Here is a 20,000-nt window from a genome sequence, read left to right as displayed (position 1 = left end):
TAGTAGTAGTAGTAGTAGTAGTAGTAGTAGTAGTAGTAGTAGTAGTAGTAGTAGTAGTAGTAGTAGTAGTAGTAGTAGTAGTAGTAGTAGTGGTAGTAGTAGTAGTAGTAATAGCAGTAGTAGTAGTAGTAGTAGTAATAGTAATAGTAGTAGTAGTAGTAGTAGGAGTAGTAGTAGTAGTAGTAGTAGTAGTAGTAGAGTAGTAGTAGTAGTAGTAGTAGTAGTAGTAGTAGTAGTAGTATTAGTAGTTAGTAGTAGTAGTAGTAGTAGTAGTAGTAGTAGTAGTAGAAGTAGTAGTACTAGTAGTAGTAGCAGCATTAGTAGTAGTAGTAGTAGTAGTAGTAGTAGTAGTAGTAGTAGTAGTAGTAGTAGTAGTAGTAGTAGTACATTATAGTAGTAGTAGTAGTAGTAGTAGTAGTAGTAGTAGTAGTAGTAGTAGTAGTAGTAGTAGTAGTAGTAGTAGTAGTAGTAGTAAGCATTTTTATGATGATGATCATATTGTAAGACACCCGAAACGTAAGTATTATTTTATTCATTTCTTTCCAGCTGAGTTGCTGTTGCTGTTATGGGGAGTTCGTTTATGCATCGTAGTGAGGAAAGCTCCCTCAGAATTCAACGAAAGCCGCTTCATTAGCTGGGCAATTTACAACGAGTTTCTACTTTCTTTGTTCTTAAATGTCTCTTTGTGAGTATAATATAACTTGATTTTTATTTACTGATTTACGAAATACCTGACAGACTGTTTTTCACATCTTGTTTTTTTTCTTATAGGAAATGCTCCAAACCACGACGAGTTGTTGAACCCCGTGTGTAAAGAGAGCTTTCCTCTGCTTCTATTTCTTCCATCAATTTTCACCAAATAAAGACCTCTGAGAAATAAATAGAACAAACTTCGACTTTCTAGGACAATCAGAGGAGAGAGATGATTAAATGGGACAAGGTCGACGTATACCTATATTATGAGGATCTGGCAACCGAACCCACTTATGGGCCTATTTTCACATTGTTGTAATGGACAATACTTTGTGTCAAAAATGGGTTATCAGACCTGCAAATAAGTGCACGTCGGTCAAGATCGTCAATGAAAGGCTGCCTCAGATCCGGAACCACTTGATGTGATTATTCGGGATAGCCTTTCAGTGGAATGATTGAAATATGGTTAGCCCATTGAGCATGGCAATCCGGGAGGACGAGAGACGCATGCGCACAACCAACATGACGTTCTCTCTCTCATAACTTTTCCGCCGGTGACGTCACAGACTATTGGTAACGTCCAACGCTACTCTTCCGCTAATCTCATTCCATAAAAATGCGCTATATTAATGCTCATATTTCATTATTTGTCTTTATTCGCAAGAGTTTTTCGTAATTCTCTAATGACAAGTTAATCCTCTCCTTACCAACTATAGGAAAATCGTCACATTTGTTAAAACACAATCAACATTTTTCTTATTCAAATTTCTCTTGTACATCATAAAATTTATAGAAAATGAACAGTGTGTTGTAGGGCATGTTTTGCCACAGAAATGATTTATCGCAAGAACTTACTGCTATTGTGTTATAGTGATATAAAATATATTTTTGTGTTAGTTGGGTGTAAATTTTTGGGGGAAATCCTGAAAATGGCTGGTAAGGAGAGACTTAATAACCGAAACAACTTTTTTTAAAAATCCGAAACCATGAAAACTTATGACTTACAGTTTTCTATGAGAGCGTCATCCTCGTAAACTCAAAGCGACAATTCCTTAAAATCACAATTCAATACAGAGCGATAATAAACGGCACAAAGTAAGACGTCAGACCAAATTCAATTCCATTTTAATGACATTTCAATAATAAAATCCTTTCAGGACCTTTCAGACTGCGTTACATTGTTTAAATGTGTGCTGTGTATCGGACAATGATGGCTGGTAGCATTGAAAAGGTTCCAATCACAATGCTAATACATTAACGTCAGAGTTAGACAAAATCAAATCATTACAAAAAGAATATTTTAATTCAATTCATTTTGTCTTATGATGAAGTTTAAATCATTAAAGTTCATTTCAAGTCAGGCTTCGACAGTCGTGACGCATAGTAACTAAACTATCGGAAACAATGGCGGACGCCCTTACGAAATACTTCTCTGACGAGCATTAAAGGGTATCCAGGGGAGAAAAACATTATAAATCTGATCATGTTTTGATTTTTAGACATTCTGATCACATGGCATGTGAAAAAGTTCTAGCCATCATGAAGAATAAAAAGTACTGACTTTCTTTGTGACATCAGACTTGAATCCAATTCGGGCTGAAATATTATATCCCGCCGTGACTCTGGATTATATCCTGACGCAAAACAAAAATAACACGAGAGGTCATTGTGTGCAATATTATGATGCCAAATACCATCACTTCAGTCGATATCGGTGAATTAGAACGACTCTCTAAGAATTAATCTATATTTATATATTTATATATATATATATATATATATATATATATAATATATATATATATATATATATATATATATAATGGATATACGAGCACATTTACAAACACGCATTCTCTCTCTCTCTCTCTCTCTCTCTCTCTCTCTCTCTCTCTCTCTCTCTCTCTCTCTCGTTCCAAATCTATAAATCTGTCTTTTCCTATCTCTCACTCACACTACTGAACTCTATCGTGAGCAAACCACTTAAAAATTCTATTAAGACTCCAAAAATAGGAAACCCGTAGCAATTCTAAAGGACATATTTTACATTCACTGCCAAATTATGCAAATTCGACCGCAAGGCAAAGTGTTCCGATTTTTCTTCTTTTTAAATCGCCTCTTGGTATGATGGTTTGACTCAAAGTGAAGTCATTGAGTTCAAAGCGTATTTTTCGTTTATTGGAACAAATGTGACGTCAAGAGTGATATAAATGACAAGGATGAATAGAACGTTACTTGTTTGGTAGATGATAACAAGAGATCGGTATAGAATATGTAGAGCACGGGCGGTGTGGAGAAGTAAGAGAAAAGAAGAAGAAGAAGAAGAAGAAGAAGAAGAAGAAGAAGAAGAAGAAGAAGAAGAAGAAGAAGAAGAAGAAGAAGAAGAAGAAGAAGAAGAAGAAGAAGAGAGAAGAAGAAGAAGAAGAAGAAGAAGGAAAAGAAAAGAAGAAGGAAGAAGAAAAGAAGGAAGAAGAAGAAGAAGAAGAAGAAGAAGAAGAAGAAAGAAGAAGAAGAAGAAGAAGAAGAAGAAGAAGAAGAAGAAGAAGGAGGAGGAGGAGGAGGAGGAGGAGGAGGAGGGGGAGAAAAAGAAGCGTACTGTCAGTGAAAGGCAGTGCTGGCCAAAATTGCAACTCATGTCCTTCAGAGCACATGTCTGCTTCAGACTTCAGATTATTCCAATGAAAAGGAGATACTGCTATTTCGATAATCGTAAAACAAAACAGGTTAAAATAAAAATATAGACCTGTTATTTCTATATTTGTTTGGATTAGGTCTTATCTTTAGTATGATTGTTTTGAAATAATTGGATTTATTTCATTCGTTCAAACTCGCAAAAATGTAGGTTTTTGAACAAATCATAAAATTGAAACCGTAATAAGAGATACTCGTTAGTTGTCTGCCATGACATATTAATAGATGCATTGAAAAGACAGGCGTTCGGCTATCTAAGGACAGTGAATTCAAAATGTGAATCGATGTCAGTAGGAGATAAATTTATCATTTATTTAGACTAGGCAAGACAGCTTTTGACATTGAGATTTGAATTGCTTAGCCAATAGCTTAACATAAGAAACTACTTTACAGATAAATGTTTTGTCGTCACAGTCTTGTAGCTGGAGGGGGAAATGAGATGTGTGAATGGTAGCAGATGCCATGTAGACAAATTGATAGAATAGACTGGCGGGCCAGACGTAGTACATGTCGGAGAGTGTGTGTTGGAAGTGGGGGGAGGTGGAAGAGGGGGGGGGGGTGATATCCCAAAAGGTCGGTATTTGAATATTTGATAAATTAAAGTCACCAACCAATGTTAAGTTGTTTTAAAAAGTTCTGAAGAGCTTTTGTTGTCATAGGTTTCTCTGGAATAATAGTCCAACATGATACAGAACCATTAGGCCCATGAACCCAGAGTTTCCACAGGTTTCCACAGCGTGAAACGGACAATAGCAATTGCTTGCTATCCTTTGGATAGGACGCCAGTCTACCGCAAAGTACCACTCCTCCAGATCTAACAGTCCCAGCTACCCATCATTGTTGGGAGGGCAATGAGGGGGGGGGGGGGGTTAGGAAAAAAAATCTCTACTGCACACGTGATTGATCTCGGTCCCTCTGCGGCCATTACCATCTTAAGTACATGCCTGTCACCCTATAAAATAACCCCACCAGTTTGTGTGTACTTATGACATCAAACTCTGTTTTTTATTCCTATATCCTTGGGAGTGTGTCTGTAATCGGTCTTACGGAGTACTTATAATGAATTGGTTTCATAAAGGTGGCCTAACTATTTCAGCAGCAGATTCGTTTCGGGGACAAAAAGCGAGGATAGATGATCTTTATTGACGACCAGAATATATTTAGATTAGAAAATAAGATGTCATCACTCTGATACAAAAAGAGGAATAGACGCATAGATAACTATGTCTCTCGGACAGACGTCATACTGTAAACAATGGCAGTGATTGGTTGACATAGCAAACTAGAAACACAGGGTTTACAATCGATGGTATGTGTCTATGTAAAATCCTCACTGTTCTACCGCTTGACCAATAGAACCATCACAGAAAATTATGTGTAAATTTAAACGTTTATAATATGATCGAGAAAATCGTGTGATAACTACTAGTCACCCATCTAGCGGAATATAAAAACAATAAAAATGATCAGAGAAGTCGATTTCATTTACGTTATTGTGTGTAAACAGCCATGTTTGTCCGAGCACGTGTGAAGGTGTGTCACAAATTCCTTTCTTTGATTGGTCAAACATCTACTGCTTAATTACACAAGGTATGTATCCAGCCCTCCTGAAGAGTGGGTATACACTTTCGATGAAAGATGAACCACTTTTATGACTTCACACTTTTCTTCACTATTGGAGCGATCTTTATTCAGGTTTTCGTCTAACCGGTCATCGATCACATGTGTTGTTGCTGTACAACGAGTGGACGTAATAAAATGTAAACACTCTGCCTTGTTTATGACAGTGATAATATATCCATGGGTCAAAATGATCTATTGTTTGTTGGATATATGTTTTGTTTCTTTTCAATTCACCATAAATTGCCATTCCATAGATTGTGTATTTGTATGTTTATTTATTTCAGGATATTTCTACGTGACCCGTTTCCCACCAACCCAGATTTGGTCTACCTGGTGCTATTCATACATTCTCAGCTTACAACTACCGTCACGTTAGCCTTTTTATTTGGTAGCAAGGTGAGTGGTGCCGATGGTGGTGGTTTGTGTAGCAGTAGTCAGTGTTGGTCATGATGATGATGACGATAATGATTGAGGATGATTATGATCATAGTGATAATGATGATAATGATTACTACTACCACTACTTCTACTACTACTACTACTACTACTACTACTACTACTACTACTACTACTACTACTACTACCACTACTACTACTACTACTACTACTACTACTACTAATAATAATAATAATAATAATAATAATAATAATAATAATAATAATAATAATGATAATAATATTAATAATAATAGTAATACCACTACTACTACTACTACTACTACTACTACTACTACTACTACTACTACTACTACTACTACTACTACTACTAAGACTACTACTACTACTACTACTACTACTACTACTACTACTACTACTACTACTACTACTACTACTACTAATACTAATACCACTACTACTACTGCACAACTACTGCCCATCATCATCATCATCATCATCATATTCATCATCGCATCATCATCATCATCTTCATATCATCATCATAGTGTGATGTTGATTGTGACGCTGATAGTGATGGCAGTTATGGGGAATCATTTGCAATTATAATATTTTTAAAATTATTCTTAGTTTGGTCCATCATTGTTGCTCGATATAAAAGGTTTTGTCTTGTTACAATGTTTATTTATAAAAGCTATGGCCTTTGATTTTCCGCGTAGTGAGACTCATGTCTTTCAAGGACTTTCTCGGTCCAGTCAGTTGACATCAGCTAACTTTACGATGTCTTGTCTCATAATAAAGTCTTGAAAACGCTCTTTAAAAAGAGCGCCTATCCTTCAATTTTGAAACTTGTGTATGAAAAAGCTCAAGACAAAAGCAGTAAAATACAGGAAAGCAAAACCTCAGAAAGTAGATAGGATCGAACATCAAACCTCCATAGTTGTACAGTTTGATAAAAAAGTCGGCTCCCTAAAATGTCTGCTGTGGAAATATAGTAGTATTTTACAACATATGAAGGGTGAAACCATGAAACTACACTATCATTATGTAACAACGTTTTGTAAGGAGCCGATCGAAATCCATCTTTTTCTCGTAAATCAAGTGATACAAGACGGTGGGCTGTAAAAAGTACAAAAATGAATATAACAATTTCAAAAAAAGAACAAAATACCAAAGATGGAACGTTACGGGCTCAAAACCCTTCTTCAGCCAACACCAAAAACAATAAAAACATAAATATATTACTTTAAAAACCAGATGGACGGCAGAAAAATAATTAGCACAACTTTTCGATGAAATTAAACAAAAAGAAGCGTTCGCTTGGTTAAATGAAGACAACTTACTTGCCATGTCAAAATATAAAATAGAGTTCCCAGTGCTGGAAATGAGATGCGTTGCTTTACGAAACAAGTATTATGTTGCCAACATCATCAATAAATTTACATTCCCACTGGTTTATAACGTCTGTACATCGGGAATCTGGGCGACTGATATACTCCAAAATCGTGTTTTTCGAGAATATCAGAATCAATTTAAGTTAACCCCATCCATTTAAAATCACGCCATCTAGCGGTTTAGTAAATGTATGCGATTATATTATTTCTTGGCTCAGACACTGATGTGTCCTTGTAATGTTGAATTTAGGCGACCAAAATCGGCAAGGGCTGGAAATGGGCAGCGTGGCTCAGCCGTACGATCTTTGCTTCGTATCAAAAAGGTACCGAGTTCGATCACCTGCCGCTGCGTTGACGTATTACACCTCGCCCTAGCTCAGTTGCGGCGCTGCACTGCGGCTGACGCCTGGGTTATGCCAGTCTTCCCTTGGAATAGACCCTAGATACAAATTTCCCCTATGGGATGAATAAAGGGAATTATTTTTTTAATCTATTTATTTTCGATCCAACCCGTGACTGTAGTTGAGTGAGACGATTTCATCTTAGCACCCAATTCTTTCGCCTTCAATTGAAGTCGATTCCGACTCAAAAGTTCTGAGAAGTTGTTGATAAATATGAAATATGGGTCGTTGAGACGTTTTTGTCGGTTTAAAAAAAATTATTTAATGCAATATCTCATAAACGTTATCAAACGCTTTACAATCCCTGGCCAACAAAAACACTTAGCATGTAGGACAAGACATGACGCCTGTTAGGCGATATTAGAATTATATTACGACAGAGACAACGCTGTTAACGGCCAGGTACTCATTTTACACCTTAGAAAGGTGAGACAATGCGAGTAAAGAGTATTGTCTGCGCTACTCAGAGCGGGGCTCGAACCCATGGCCTTTCGATCCGAAAGACCACCTAGCCGCACAATTACAAAAAGAGTTTGTCGAGGGTTTTACCTCAAGTTTACAAAAATTTGACATATTTATGTCTCAGAACCTCAATAAAATGCACTCGTTTTGTAAGAAATTGACTGTGGAGCTAACATTTTGAAAGGCTGAATCACGCCGCTTGAAAACAAAAGGAGTTTATGAAAGGCTTTACCTCAAGTTCACATAAATTAAACATGCCTATGTCTCCTAAGGAGCTCGTTATAATTCACTATTTTGTATGAAATTAATTTTGGAGCTATCATTTTGAATGTTGAAAATGACAGGTCAAAAATAGCCTTCGCTCTGACCGGAGTTGACTCCAAGTTCAACAAACTGCACGGACAGGATGACCTAAGGTCAAGTTGAACTCTTAATCACCAGATACTAATTTTTGATTAAAAGCTATAATATATCACAATACGATTTCACATTGTGTCAGGTATACCAGAATAAACCTTCAGAAATCCGTTTTATCTGACAACGATGTGAAAAAACGCCTGTTTAAAAAAAATAACGCTAATAGTCAACAAAATGCCACAGTTGGAATTACACGATACATCAAATGACGGGTTTCCGGTTGATGGAGAGCGTCTCGAATAAAATGAATATTGTGTAACCAACGTCTAACGTGGATATGAATATTTAATGACGGTGGGGAAGTAACGAAATTACAACACAGGAAAGAGAATGATACGATATTATGCTATTGTTTTGGCGTAAAAATGTATTCTCCAAGTTTGGCTTACTCACATTATCCGAACCAGAAGTCAGCTGAGCTCAAGCTCGTCGGTCTTGTGCCATAACACAGTCCAAGGTAGAAAATTATCAGTTTAAAGCCGGTCAAGAGATGGTTTTTTCTTTGATTTAAAAACTGTATTTCTGTTTTAAAGTTCTCTTCACGGCTTCTCAATGCTGAATTCATTCCTTAAATCAGTTAACCTAGAACCAAATTTCTATGATAATTTTGTTTTAGAATTTGACAGAAAGGCGTACTCGAAACCTTACAATTTGCGTGGCTTCCTATAGTTCACAGCCGTTTAAATAGGGCCCAAACTTTCACTTTAGTTACTTCTTCCCTCATTGGCTACCGTCGAGTAATGTAAACAACCCACCGTCAGCAACAGTGATAACAGCTGTCAAGACGGCGTGCATTGGCAATAAATTATGTCCGCAGGTAAATCTCATCGCTTTGAATTTCTCTCAGGCAGAGAGTAGTAGAAATTTCATCAAAATACTCCATTTCCTCAGCCCGTTGTGGACGCAGCATCTTTTTCATAATTTTCAAACATATACGGATACAAAGGCCAATTTTTCCTCTACAAGACGCAATTATTTTTATTTACATCATTAAATGATAAGTTTGTGTTTTGCTCTTTTGAATAATCAGAGTTTTTTATGAAATAAATATTTAAATTATAAGTTTAAGAAATATTTAAAAATTCAAAATATCAAGCCAACACTTTTTACCATCAAGTGTGAGGGATCAGAGAGAAGTAGATAAAATTATCTTTCATATGATATATACTTTATTATGTAGATTCAGGGATTTAAGAATAGACGGTGTGGAAAGGAATCTCAATAATTATTTTTGTTACCAACAAAGAGGAGAATATTTCATGATATTTTAGAAACCCAATAATAAAACTAGATAGTGATGATAAGAGACATTAATTTAATTTGATTTCATTGAATTTAAGTGAAAATTTTAGATATTTCTTAAATTTACTTATTTAAGTTCTGTTCAGGTCATGGAGAGACACACTGAAGACGGTCATCACACCAGTACTAATGAAATATGTCGAATTTGTTGTGAAAGAGTACAGAGCCATGCTGAGAGGATTAAAAGACTGTAGACGTTATCAAGAGTTGACTATAAATATAAATGTGAAATTCTGACATATTTAAATATTTCAATTTGCAAGAAATGTGTTTCACTGATAGATAATTTAAAGAAATGCGATGCAGGTATTGATACCTTTGGTTCAATGAGAAAATTCTGAACAAGAAACAATACTTTATGAGGTGAATATGATCCTAATCTTTCACCAGTGATGTGCTATATGCAGTCTATATGGCACACAAATTAAAAGAGGTGCAAGTCAAGTACATGAAAAAAAGTAATGGGCATGGATATCTCAAAAATAAGGTTATGAAACTTATAAGAACTCTTTAAGATTTTCTTAGTGGTTTTGATTGTCTTTAAATGATTGTCCTTATATAACAATTTTTACTGGAATTCTTATAATTCGTTGATTCTGGGATAGATATAAGTGAATCACATTTGACTATGTTTCTGGTTTATTAAAAAATTTCTATTAAGACAATGCTGTGATTGGATTTCAATTTTACCTTACTCAAAAGTATTACTTTTACGTACAGGTGAACTGATATCTCAAAAACGCCTCAATCTACTGATATAAAATTTATATGTCTACATTATACAGATATTCAACATCATTTCCATTACTTTTGTTTTAAAATCTTAAGTGTTGAACATGCTAAAATATTCTCTTAAAAATTTTAATTCACTTAAATTTATGGATCAGTTCATGGGTTATCCCTCTTGCTTTTTAACACCATCATAATTATGATTAAATAATCAATGAAAACTCTGTTAATAAACTGTTTGGTAGTATAAAAATATTTTTGCTACACTTAATAACGGCAATACTACATTAGTTTGAAATTCAGAAAAAATCGATCAAAACGGCGAAAAAATTGTCTCCCTCTCTCAGTGTAAAGCTATGACTCATCATCACTAGACTGGCTAGATTTACCTGGCGAACTAAACTGAAAGCAATAAACGCCTGTGAGTTGGTGCTCATTCACAGATGATACAAGTAATGTTCCTTACACAAGGACGTAACCAAGATGCCATGGTTTTTAAAATCCTTTGCAACCTATCCAGTCACTGACACGCTTACTATCAATTGTCTTTTTAAATCAGAAATTCATTGTAAAGAGTTTTTAGCAATGTGGTTTGGTTTTGTTTGTTTATTTTTTTAAAATTGGTCTTTATTGCTATTGTCAATATACAAATTGCTTCATTCAATAAATTGTGGAATATATCAAATGAACTTGCAAGCATATTTTACTTGAGAGGTTTTGTTGTTGATTTTCTTTTGTTTTGTTATGCTTTGTTTTGTTTTTTTTCAATTTCGATACTTAATCAGCTAATTGCCGTATTCTGGAAAAACGTGTGTTTAAAAATTTGGTCAGAAAACTCGTCCTTCTATCGATATTTGAAGAAAGAGTTTTCTAGTCAAATGTTTAAATGCACGTTTTTACATAGTACTGCAGTTAACTGGGTAATCGACAGATTGACGTGTGCTTATAGCCTGACTTTCAATAAGACGTTGTTTTCAAGGAGTAACGTTTCTTTCCAGGCCTACGTGGTTTACAAATATCACGGCAAGGGTCAGCAGGAAGGGGGTCAGACATCATCCACCATGCTGTCCAGGGGTTCCAAGTATACCATGGGTCCCAAGTCATCCAATCTATCCTCGTCTAACCAAGTCTCCAGGAATGGGTACACGGACGACGCCAATGAGGAGGAGTGTGAGAGTTTTCTGGAGAAAGACATACAGGTGAAGAATTTATTTGGAGAAACATTTATGTCTCTTTTATGTATTCGTTTTGCTTGAATTGCCTATGCTGTTGTTGAAATCAAGAACTGCTATCACTACTATTACTACTGTTACTGCTGCTGCCGCAGTTTCTAATGTTTCTATTACAACTACTACAGTACTTCCATCACCATTGCAATTACTACTACTACTACTACTACTACTACTACTACTACTACTACTACTACTACTACTACTACTACTACTACTACTACTACTCTCACTGTTGCACTGAATTTTTAACGCATGACATTTCAAGGGAAATAATCAGTGCTTCCGATTGTATTCAAAATATTTTTATGATTGTTTCCCTTGCTCTTCTTTCTCTTACCAGGAGGAATTCCGAAGACTGTACACACAACTGGAGCTGTTGAAGCAACGGAACATGAAATTGGGTAATCGACACTTACAAGTCGAAAACTCGGTGAGAGCAAACTTTCATTGTCTGTTTATCAAAGTATAGTCAATATTTAATCAAAACATTTTCAAGTATTGCTTAATTCATTCATCGATTAATTTATGTCTTTATGCAGTTATCTAAACAAGGTCGTTTATATGCTCATTCCATATCACTCAAAAACAAATTATTTGGTGAATTTCCCTCCTCCTCTTCTTCTTCTTCTTCTTCTTCTTCTTCTTCTTCTTCTTCTTCTTCTTCTTCTTCTTCTTCTTCTTCTTCTTCTTCTTCTTCTGTCGGTGTCTCGCTTGTCACAAACGTCAATCAAGAGTGGTCGGGTGAGTGACAATGTTCGTGGGAACTGCTAAATCTGACATTGTGTCCTGGGGAACGTGACATACTTTACTCCCCTCGACTCATGTATGAATGAGTACCTAACAGTTACATGTATTATATTATAAGAGTGTTCGTACAAAAAGGACGGCTAATAGGCGACTGGTACTGTATGAAATTGAAATATATGGTTTCATATGGCCTGCTGGAGGATAAATAAAACAGTGTGAAGTACATTGAGCATTGTTAATATGTGGCACTGCTCTATATAGATGTTTATATTCAACAGTGTTGTCTCTGTCGAATAAAAAAATTGTAATGGCGCTTTTCATGCGTCATGCCTCGACCTTTATGTTTTGTTTTGTCATTGCTTTTTAAAGCGCACTGAGCACATTTGGTGGATATTTCATTATATAAAAGCTCAATATTTTTGGGGGGTTTGGTTTTTTAAAATCTTTTCAGGTGAAATTGACGGCCATGGCAGAGGCAGTCCAGAAAGAAAGTCTTGTAGCTCTAGGCGAGGGATGTATCGATACCAATCCTGGATATCCGAATATCAACGGAAAGCGTATTGTAATCAACCTTGACGATTACCATGTGTCAACAGAAGTTTAATAGAGCTGAATTATTATATTTATTATATCAGTAACATCATTTTATTATAATGATATTGTTAATTTATTGTATAAACTAATGAATCAATGCTATTGTGCGGGCTGATGTAATTGACTTGTGCACAAGATATCATTGTATGAATTATGGCCTGATACCCGATGCAGCAGAAGCAAGAAGATTCACATCATTCAAAATATTATTATTTAATTTATGTCACATCAGAGCCGCAAGTTATGTTTTCTGTTTTTCTTCTGTTCGGTAATTATAGACATGAACTTTGACCTGACCATCCACCACAAGGGACAATCTCGCGCCGACGAAGAAAAAGAAGAAAGAGTTAAATGTTTTACTCTGGAAAAACACGTATCGACAATTTGACCTGAAAGCTCGTCTTTCAAATATCGGTCGATTTAACTGACCCTCACCTTGGCAAATACTCTCAATCCTGGGACTTCGCGCTTTTGCCAAGATGAGGGTCGTTTAAATCGATCGATATTTGAAAGACGAGTTTTATGGTCAAATTTTAAAATTCTAAATGCAGTTAAAACTGGTTAATTACATTGTATTATCCAATAAATTAAGCCCCGATTCAATATTATTATAAACCCATTATCTAGAATATGGTTTTCATTTCGACATTGTAACATTAGTTGGAGGCAGTGATTCACACGTCGTTCTGTCGGAAGTACCACCTTGTAAATGTGCCGCATCGACTCAAAACGGTACAATGTCGGGATGATTCTATATTTATACAATAAGAACCTTTATCGATTGTATACAATAAAAAAGTAGGCATTCAGAGCCATTAGGCCCATGGAGCCGGTGTCTATCCGGGTTTCTATAGCGTAAAGCTGACAATAGCATAGTAATTACTTTATACTCTTTGGATAGGACGATAGTTTATCACAAAGTACTGTTTATAAAGGACAACAAAAAGTGACAAAAAATTAAATCTCACATTTAAATGTTATGATCTTTTGACTTTTAATATAACTTTTCGGCATTAATTTAGTCCCGACATTAGTCTGTTTTGAGGTGATAGGTAAATAATGACTTGTGTTGAAAACGGTGTTAGACTATCACGTTAAACCAGCTCTACATAATAGTTTACTGTAATGTCATACAAATTAATGTCTTCATTTCAATGCTTGGGGTCAAGTAATAAATTGACTGTACTTTATATATATTTCGATAATCTTTTATAATTTTTTAAGTAGTTGTATTTCAGGAATGAATTCATGCGCTTGCAAATAAAGGCGTGTTACCTAAATTTGGATGATAAATCCTGTAAACTTATTATTATATAATGCTTTGTGAACGTCTTTGTGTGTGTGTGTGTGTGTGTGTGTGTGTGTGTGTGTGGATGTGGGTGTGGGTGTTTGTGTGTGTGTGTGGGTGCAGATTTGTCTTCATGAGAGAGACAAATGCATCAAAAATTAGATTGAGAACAAAGGTAAAGGTAAAGAAATTGAAAAATAGATAAAGAGTGAAGGGAGAAATACGCACATACACACATACAGAGAGAGAGAGAGAGAGAGAGAGAGAGAGAGGGAGAGAGAGAGAGAGAGAGAGAGAGAGAGAGAGAGAGAGAGAGAGAGAGAGAGAATGAGAGTATATTTGCGTACGTGTGAAACAGCTAGCGAAAGAAAAAGAAGGGAGAAAAAATGAAAGAGAGAGAGAGAGAGAGAGAGAGAGAGAGAGAGAGAGAGAGCGAGCGAGAGAGAGTAAGATAAATATTCTTAATGTGCGCATTTGTGACACTTCAAACAATAGCATACCTAGGGATTGGTCTATGTTAAAATCTATTGAGTGTTGCATGTGTTGACACTGGCAAGAGAGTGATACTTATATTAATTCGTATTTCTTATAATAATCAAAACACATTGTTTTAGCATTTAATTACGATTTATTTCAACATTTCTAGGGGGACCTTCAATGTCCTTATCATGCCGGCCACTTGTTTATTGTTGAATCCTCCTCCCCACCCCACCCCACCCCACCCCATCCCCCCACCACCATCACCACAGATTTTATCTTTGCTACTGTAATAATGGTTACAATTATTTACCCGTCATTTTCACAAAGACCTCAGTTCACATCACTGTTCCGCTATCTCAGTAAAAAAAAAATTAAAAAGGCGGCGTGAAGTCCAAAATTCCGCATGTAAATAGATAGCAGAATCATCCCATGAAAATCAATCATTTGTAAATTATAACAACGCCAATGGTACGATTGTTTGAGTGCGATGCGAGAAAGAAAGCGATTCCTCCCCTCCCCTCCCCTCCCACTCCCCCACCACCCTTTTTCATCATTATTTCAAGCTTCAAATAAGCTGCATGCGTATAAGATTGACTTCTATGGCACCCTACAGAATGTATAATATTATAATATTACAGTGATAAAATGTATACTGTTAAACCCAAAGAGTAGCAAAGTTATTAATGATACGGACCAGAACGACAGATCTCATTTTACCTATAGGTTTTAACGATGTTTATGATTTGTAGTTGCAAAGTTGACAAAATTGGCAACATGTTTCTATTACTAATTTTTATTTTCTTAAATTTATATTTTAATATATTTAAGATTTTAATATATTTAAGGTAACAATGTTTTTCGTAGTTTAGTCAATTTTTTAATTACCAAAACCGATGAGTTTTTCAATGGTGTCAAAACGTTTGTAGTGTTTGACCACGTGAATTTCTCTTTGGCCATTTTTGAAGTCGAATTTGGCGACGAGTGACTCTGGTCATCTGACAGCCCTGATTTGGAGCCCGATCGGATCATCTCATAGCTATATCGAGTCGGATTGGACTTGGGTGGCAGTAATATATTTTCCCGCTTTCACGGCGGTTCGACCTTTTTCCTGGAATAAAATTTACTTAGTTTTGCCCAGGCCATGGTTCGAGTCAATCTCTGTAATTGTTGAGCATTTGACTTTTTTTCTTCACGAAATATGATTAAACAAACTAAGCAATCAATGTTCAATAAACAAAGAGCCTAAAAATAAGTTTACGTCAATCAATATGAACTCGAACAAATTTGTTTCCATTTGCTTGAGTCAAGTGCTCTATCAACTGAGCTATCAAATGCCATGTTCACAGTTATAAAAATTGTTGCTATTATCCCATGCATCATTTCCTGATCCCCATCGTTATATTTCTCATTATATTGCCATTGTATAATTACATTTTGTATAATCAATATTATCATCCTCAATCTATGTTACTTCCTCACCATCGTTATCATCATCATCATCATCATCATCATCATTATCATCAACATAACTCGTCATCATCACCATCATCATCATCATCATCATCATCATCATCATACTCGTCATCATCATCATCAATATCATCATCATCATCATCATCAATATCATTGTTATCAACATCATCATCATCATCATCATCATCATCATCATCATCATCATCATCATCATCATCATTGCCATCATCGCCACAACTGCGACCACCATGACAATCACCACCACATCATCATCATCACCATCATCATCATCATCATCATCATCATCATCATCATCATCATCATCGTCATCCATCATCATCATCATCATCATCATCATCATCATCATCATCATTATCATCATCATATTTATCATCGCCATCGTCGTTGTCGTTGTCACGATCACTCATTAATTTCAACACAGTTAGAAATACAAGCACTAACTCTACAAATACCACAATTGTACTCATATATTGTTGACATGAATATTTCTGTACTTAGGAAAATCGCCTTTTGATCTAATGACGGCAAAGGGCATTATTGCAATAAGGACCATACAAATCACTTGCTTTTTGCCAAAGTAAAGTTACCACATTGCATAATTAATGCTGTTGTATTTTATTTATAAATAATATATCCCCACCGTGATTGATGAATTCCTTGTCATAATACATGTACGCATGGAATAGTATGATTATTAATCCTAATTTATAATTTTTCACAATCATATCATTATATTTTGACATATGCCCCCCCCCCCCCCCCACACACACACACCTTTTTTATTAATCAGAAAGCTCATATTATATTTTTAAACCCAAAATAAGATTAGCCAATTAAAACAATGATACTTTGATGCTATGATTGAAGAAACTGTCTGTGACATCTATCATGCGTTACTTATAATTTTTTTAATATTATTATGTCCGATACAGATGCGACAATAAAACAAAAGTATCATCACCTCCTACAGAAACGAAATACGATTTACCGCCTCTAACTGGTTTTATATTGGAGGGGTGGGGAGAGGGGGGGGGGTGTGAGGTTGGGGACTTAGATGCTCAAACTTGAATTTCCAGTGAAAATTAAGAGATTCGGGTAACGTTTATATATGTTTTATTTTGTCCTTTGGATATGGTTCATTAAAGTGATAAAAAACAGCCTTTGCAAATCTCACATTTCCGGCCATTTTGCTTTTAATATCACTTTTTTTTAAATGTTATATTCATCCCAATTTAATACTGATTTGAGGCGGTGGGTCACAATTAATGCGTATTTAAAACTTTGCAACTTGTCCCTCTTTGTGTTTTTGTTACCAACACTAGTACTGACACCGCATTTTATTACATTTGGTTCCTCAACTCCTCTCCGATCCAATTCTGATAAATCCCTCCCAACTGATATATTTTTATTCATACCGAACACTGCTTTTATTTACTTTTGTATCAAATTATAACAAAATCCATTTCAAGTTTTAAACACATTATATGTACTTTCCACAAACCCGTTGAAGTCACTTCCTAAATTATGTTTCCCAACAATTTTAACTTGATGCTAATTCGAGTTTTTTTCAGCGGTTAACAATAAATTTTAAAAAATGTTGTTTCTTTTTATTTATTAATATAGTTTTTTTGTTTTTGTTGTTTTGTTGTTGTTGTTTTGTGTTTTTATGTTTTTTTGGGGGGGGGAGGGGGGGGGCAGTGGGGGAGAGAAATTACCGTTCCTATTTTCTTCCTTTTTTTAAAGGTTAATTGTGATGTCGTTTATGAAGAGTATCTCATTGAAGTAAAGCATAAGTGGTTGGATTGCCCATCTAGCAGGGTCTTAACTCTCGTCCGCCCCTCTTTATCTGTCGTCCTTTTCCATGTGGCGTTTTGTCGGGTGGCCTAGAGCAATACGTTTGGTTTGACCAGGTCCTGTCTTCGATCCTTCGCTTAGATGTCTGGGAGTGAGTGTTTATAGGCATGGGGCTATACCACTTATGTTTCCTTGTGACTCAATTCTCTGTTTAAGAATGTGACGATGCTGTTTTGAAAGTTGTTGATCGTCGTCTGCTGATAGAAATGAGCTGGATTAGAGCCATCCTCTTTCCTTGAATAAGCTTCCTTTCTCTCACTTTTTTCAACATCCTGTAACAAGTATTTTTCAGCTATTGGTAAAGTTGACATGATTTTCTTAAGTGCTGTGTCCATAATTCTCTTTTCTCGCCTTAAGATAAGCTTAAGATTGTCACAAGCATCGAAAAATCCATAAATTATTGTTTTAGTCGATTGGCCTTTCCTTCTCGTTTTCTATTTCAAATATATTGAGTGATTCAGACAGACCGAGTAGTATACTGCCGGACTCTTGAAAAACACATATTTAGAAATTTGGCCAGAAAACTCGTCCTTCAAATATCGATCGATTTAAATGAACCTCGTCTTAGGAGGAAACTTTCAAACCTGGGACTTCGCTCCCTGTTAATAGCGATGTGCCTCATCTAAAAAAAAAACTATTTAATAAAAGAAAGAAAAAAACTAAAACAAGTGAGCTTTTATATAGGGCAATATCCACTAAACGTGCTCAAAGTGGTTGACAATGTTTACGCTTTCCATCTATACACTTGTTTGAAAATGGTTGTGTCCAGAACAGTTTGATTTGAGTGTTTATTCTTACTTAATCGCCTCTACTTCATATCGTGTATTCAGTGAAAACGTCGATAGCCGTTTCCTTCTTTCTATTACGTCTTCCTCGTCTCCAATCATTGTGGCTTTCCATACATCTTCTTTTCTTCTCACGCTTTAAAAGATTTTATTATTCAGTCTGTGATCAAAGCTGATAAACTTATCAAATGACTTTCATTCATTTTTTGTTCATGCTTATTTTTTTTTATATTGACTCTGTTTTGTTTACCATTGATATCATAATGAAATTGTTATTGATTTGCGCAATCCTGCAATAGGGATCTCTGCCCCTGAACGCATGACCTCCTTTTTATTTATTTATTTATTTATTTATTTATTTATTTATTTATCACATTTATATTTTAGTAATCTATTTTACCAGCAAATATCTCCAAATTTAATGTATAAATCTATAATTAACTTATATCTAGAAGCGACATTACCCATTAATGTTTTCTTTTTCTTTTTGGTGGCGAGGGGTAGTCGCTCTATTTTTTGATCCAGTTGGTTTGGTTTTGTTTGTTTTGTTTTGTTGTTTTGTTTTTTTTGTTGGGTTTTTTTTTTTTTGGGGGGGGGGGGTTCGTTCGATTTTTAATTATTTTTATTTTTTTTTATTTGTATTGGGTTTGGTTTTTTTTAGTTTATTATTTATTTCTTTGTTTTTTATGAGGGGTTATTTTATTGTATAATTCGTATTTTGCTTTCGTCTTAATTCTTCTTTAATTCATGGGGCCTCTAAGATTAATGGAGATCCTTTGAGAGTTGAGAACTAGTTCTACGTGATTTGTTTTCTGTTTGTGTTATTTGTTTTTGTTTTATTTTTTTTTTTTTGACTTGCTTTTTTTAGGGGTGGGGTCTTTTATCTATCTGTATATAGATAGAATGCGCTTGGCCAAGGAGTTCACAACATTGCCATCCGGAAGTATAAAGGACCAACACACAAACACTGTGTAACCATGAACTTTATAGTCAGTTAATACAGTTTAGTGAAACAACTCACAACGCGATGGCAAAAAATAACAAGCCCTGTGACGTCATCTGCATACTATCATATATATATATATATATATATATATATATATGTGTGTGTGTGTGTGTGTGTGTATGTGTGTGTGTGTGATTGTTACTGTTTTTGAATGATTTGATAAAGTTTGTGGGTCAATAATATCATTCCACCAAATGTATACATACTTTTATAACGTCGATTGAATTTTGTTTCCTCTATACTTAATGTCGACACTGACCTCGTTGAAAAATGGATGGGACCAGACGTCTCAAGATGGTTCTATTTTGGAAAGAACATGTACTGAAAATTAGCTGCAATGTATAAATTATTAATGTTGAATTATAACTTATCATTTTATTGACGAGAGTTAAATATGATTTTCTGACTCATC

General features: G+C 35.3%; 1 protein-coding gene across 4 annotated transcripts in view; it reads left to right on the top strand.

The window, feature by feature from the left end:
* Positions 1 to 14,342, top strand: part of LOC144977130 (metabotropic glycine receptor-like) — a 424,917-nt gene extending 410,575 nt beyond the window's left edge. For 2 of the 4 annotated variants that reach the window (XM_078921968.1, XM_078921969.1), the window contains 5 exons: positions 547 to 685; positions 5,292 to 5,403; positions 11,107 to 11,307; positions 11,681 to 11,770; positions 12,539 to 14,342. In XM_078921968.1, coding sequence (XP_078778094.1) covers positions 547 to 685; positions 5,292 to 5,403; positions 11,107 to 11,307; positions 11,681 to 11,770; positions 12,539 to 12,691 — 695 coding nt within the window. In that variant the 3' untranslated portion in view covers positions 12,692 to 14,342. The remainder of the gene's footprint in view (positions 1 to 546; positions 686 to 5,291; positions 5,404 to 11,106; positions 11,308 to 11,680; positions 11,771 to 12,538) is intronic. The other 2 variants (XR_013646243.1, XM_078921970.1) reach the window with 2 other exon arrangements.
* Positions 14,343 to 20,000: the final 5,658 nt, after the last annotated feature.

Source organism: Berghia stephanieae, chromosome 7 (genome assembly GCF_034508935.2).
Source record: "Berghia stephanieae isolate SIO BIC M18660-M18661 chromosome 7, UCSD_Bste_1.3, whole genome shotgun sequence".
NCBI lineage: Eukaryota > Metazoa > Mollusca > Gastropoda > Nudibranchia > Aeolidiidae > Berghia > Berghia stephanieae.
Note: the sequence above shows the minus strand (reverse complement) of the source record. Positions and strands in the feature narration are given on the sequence as shown.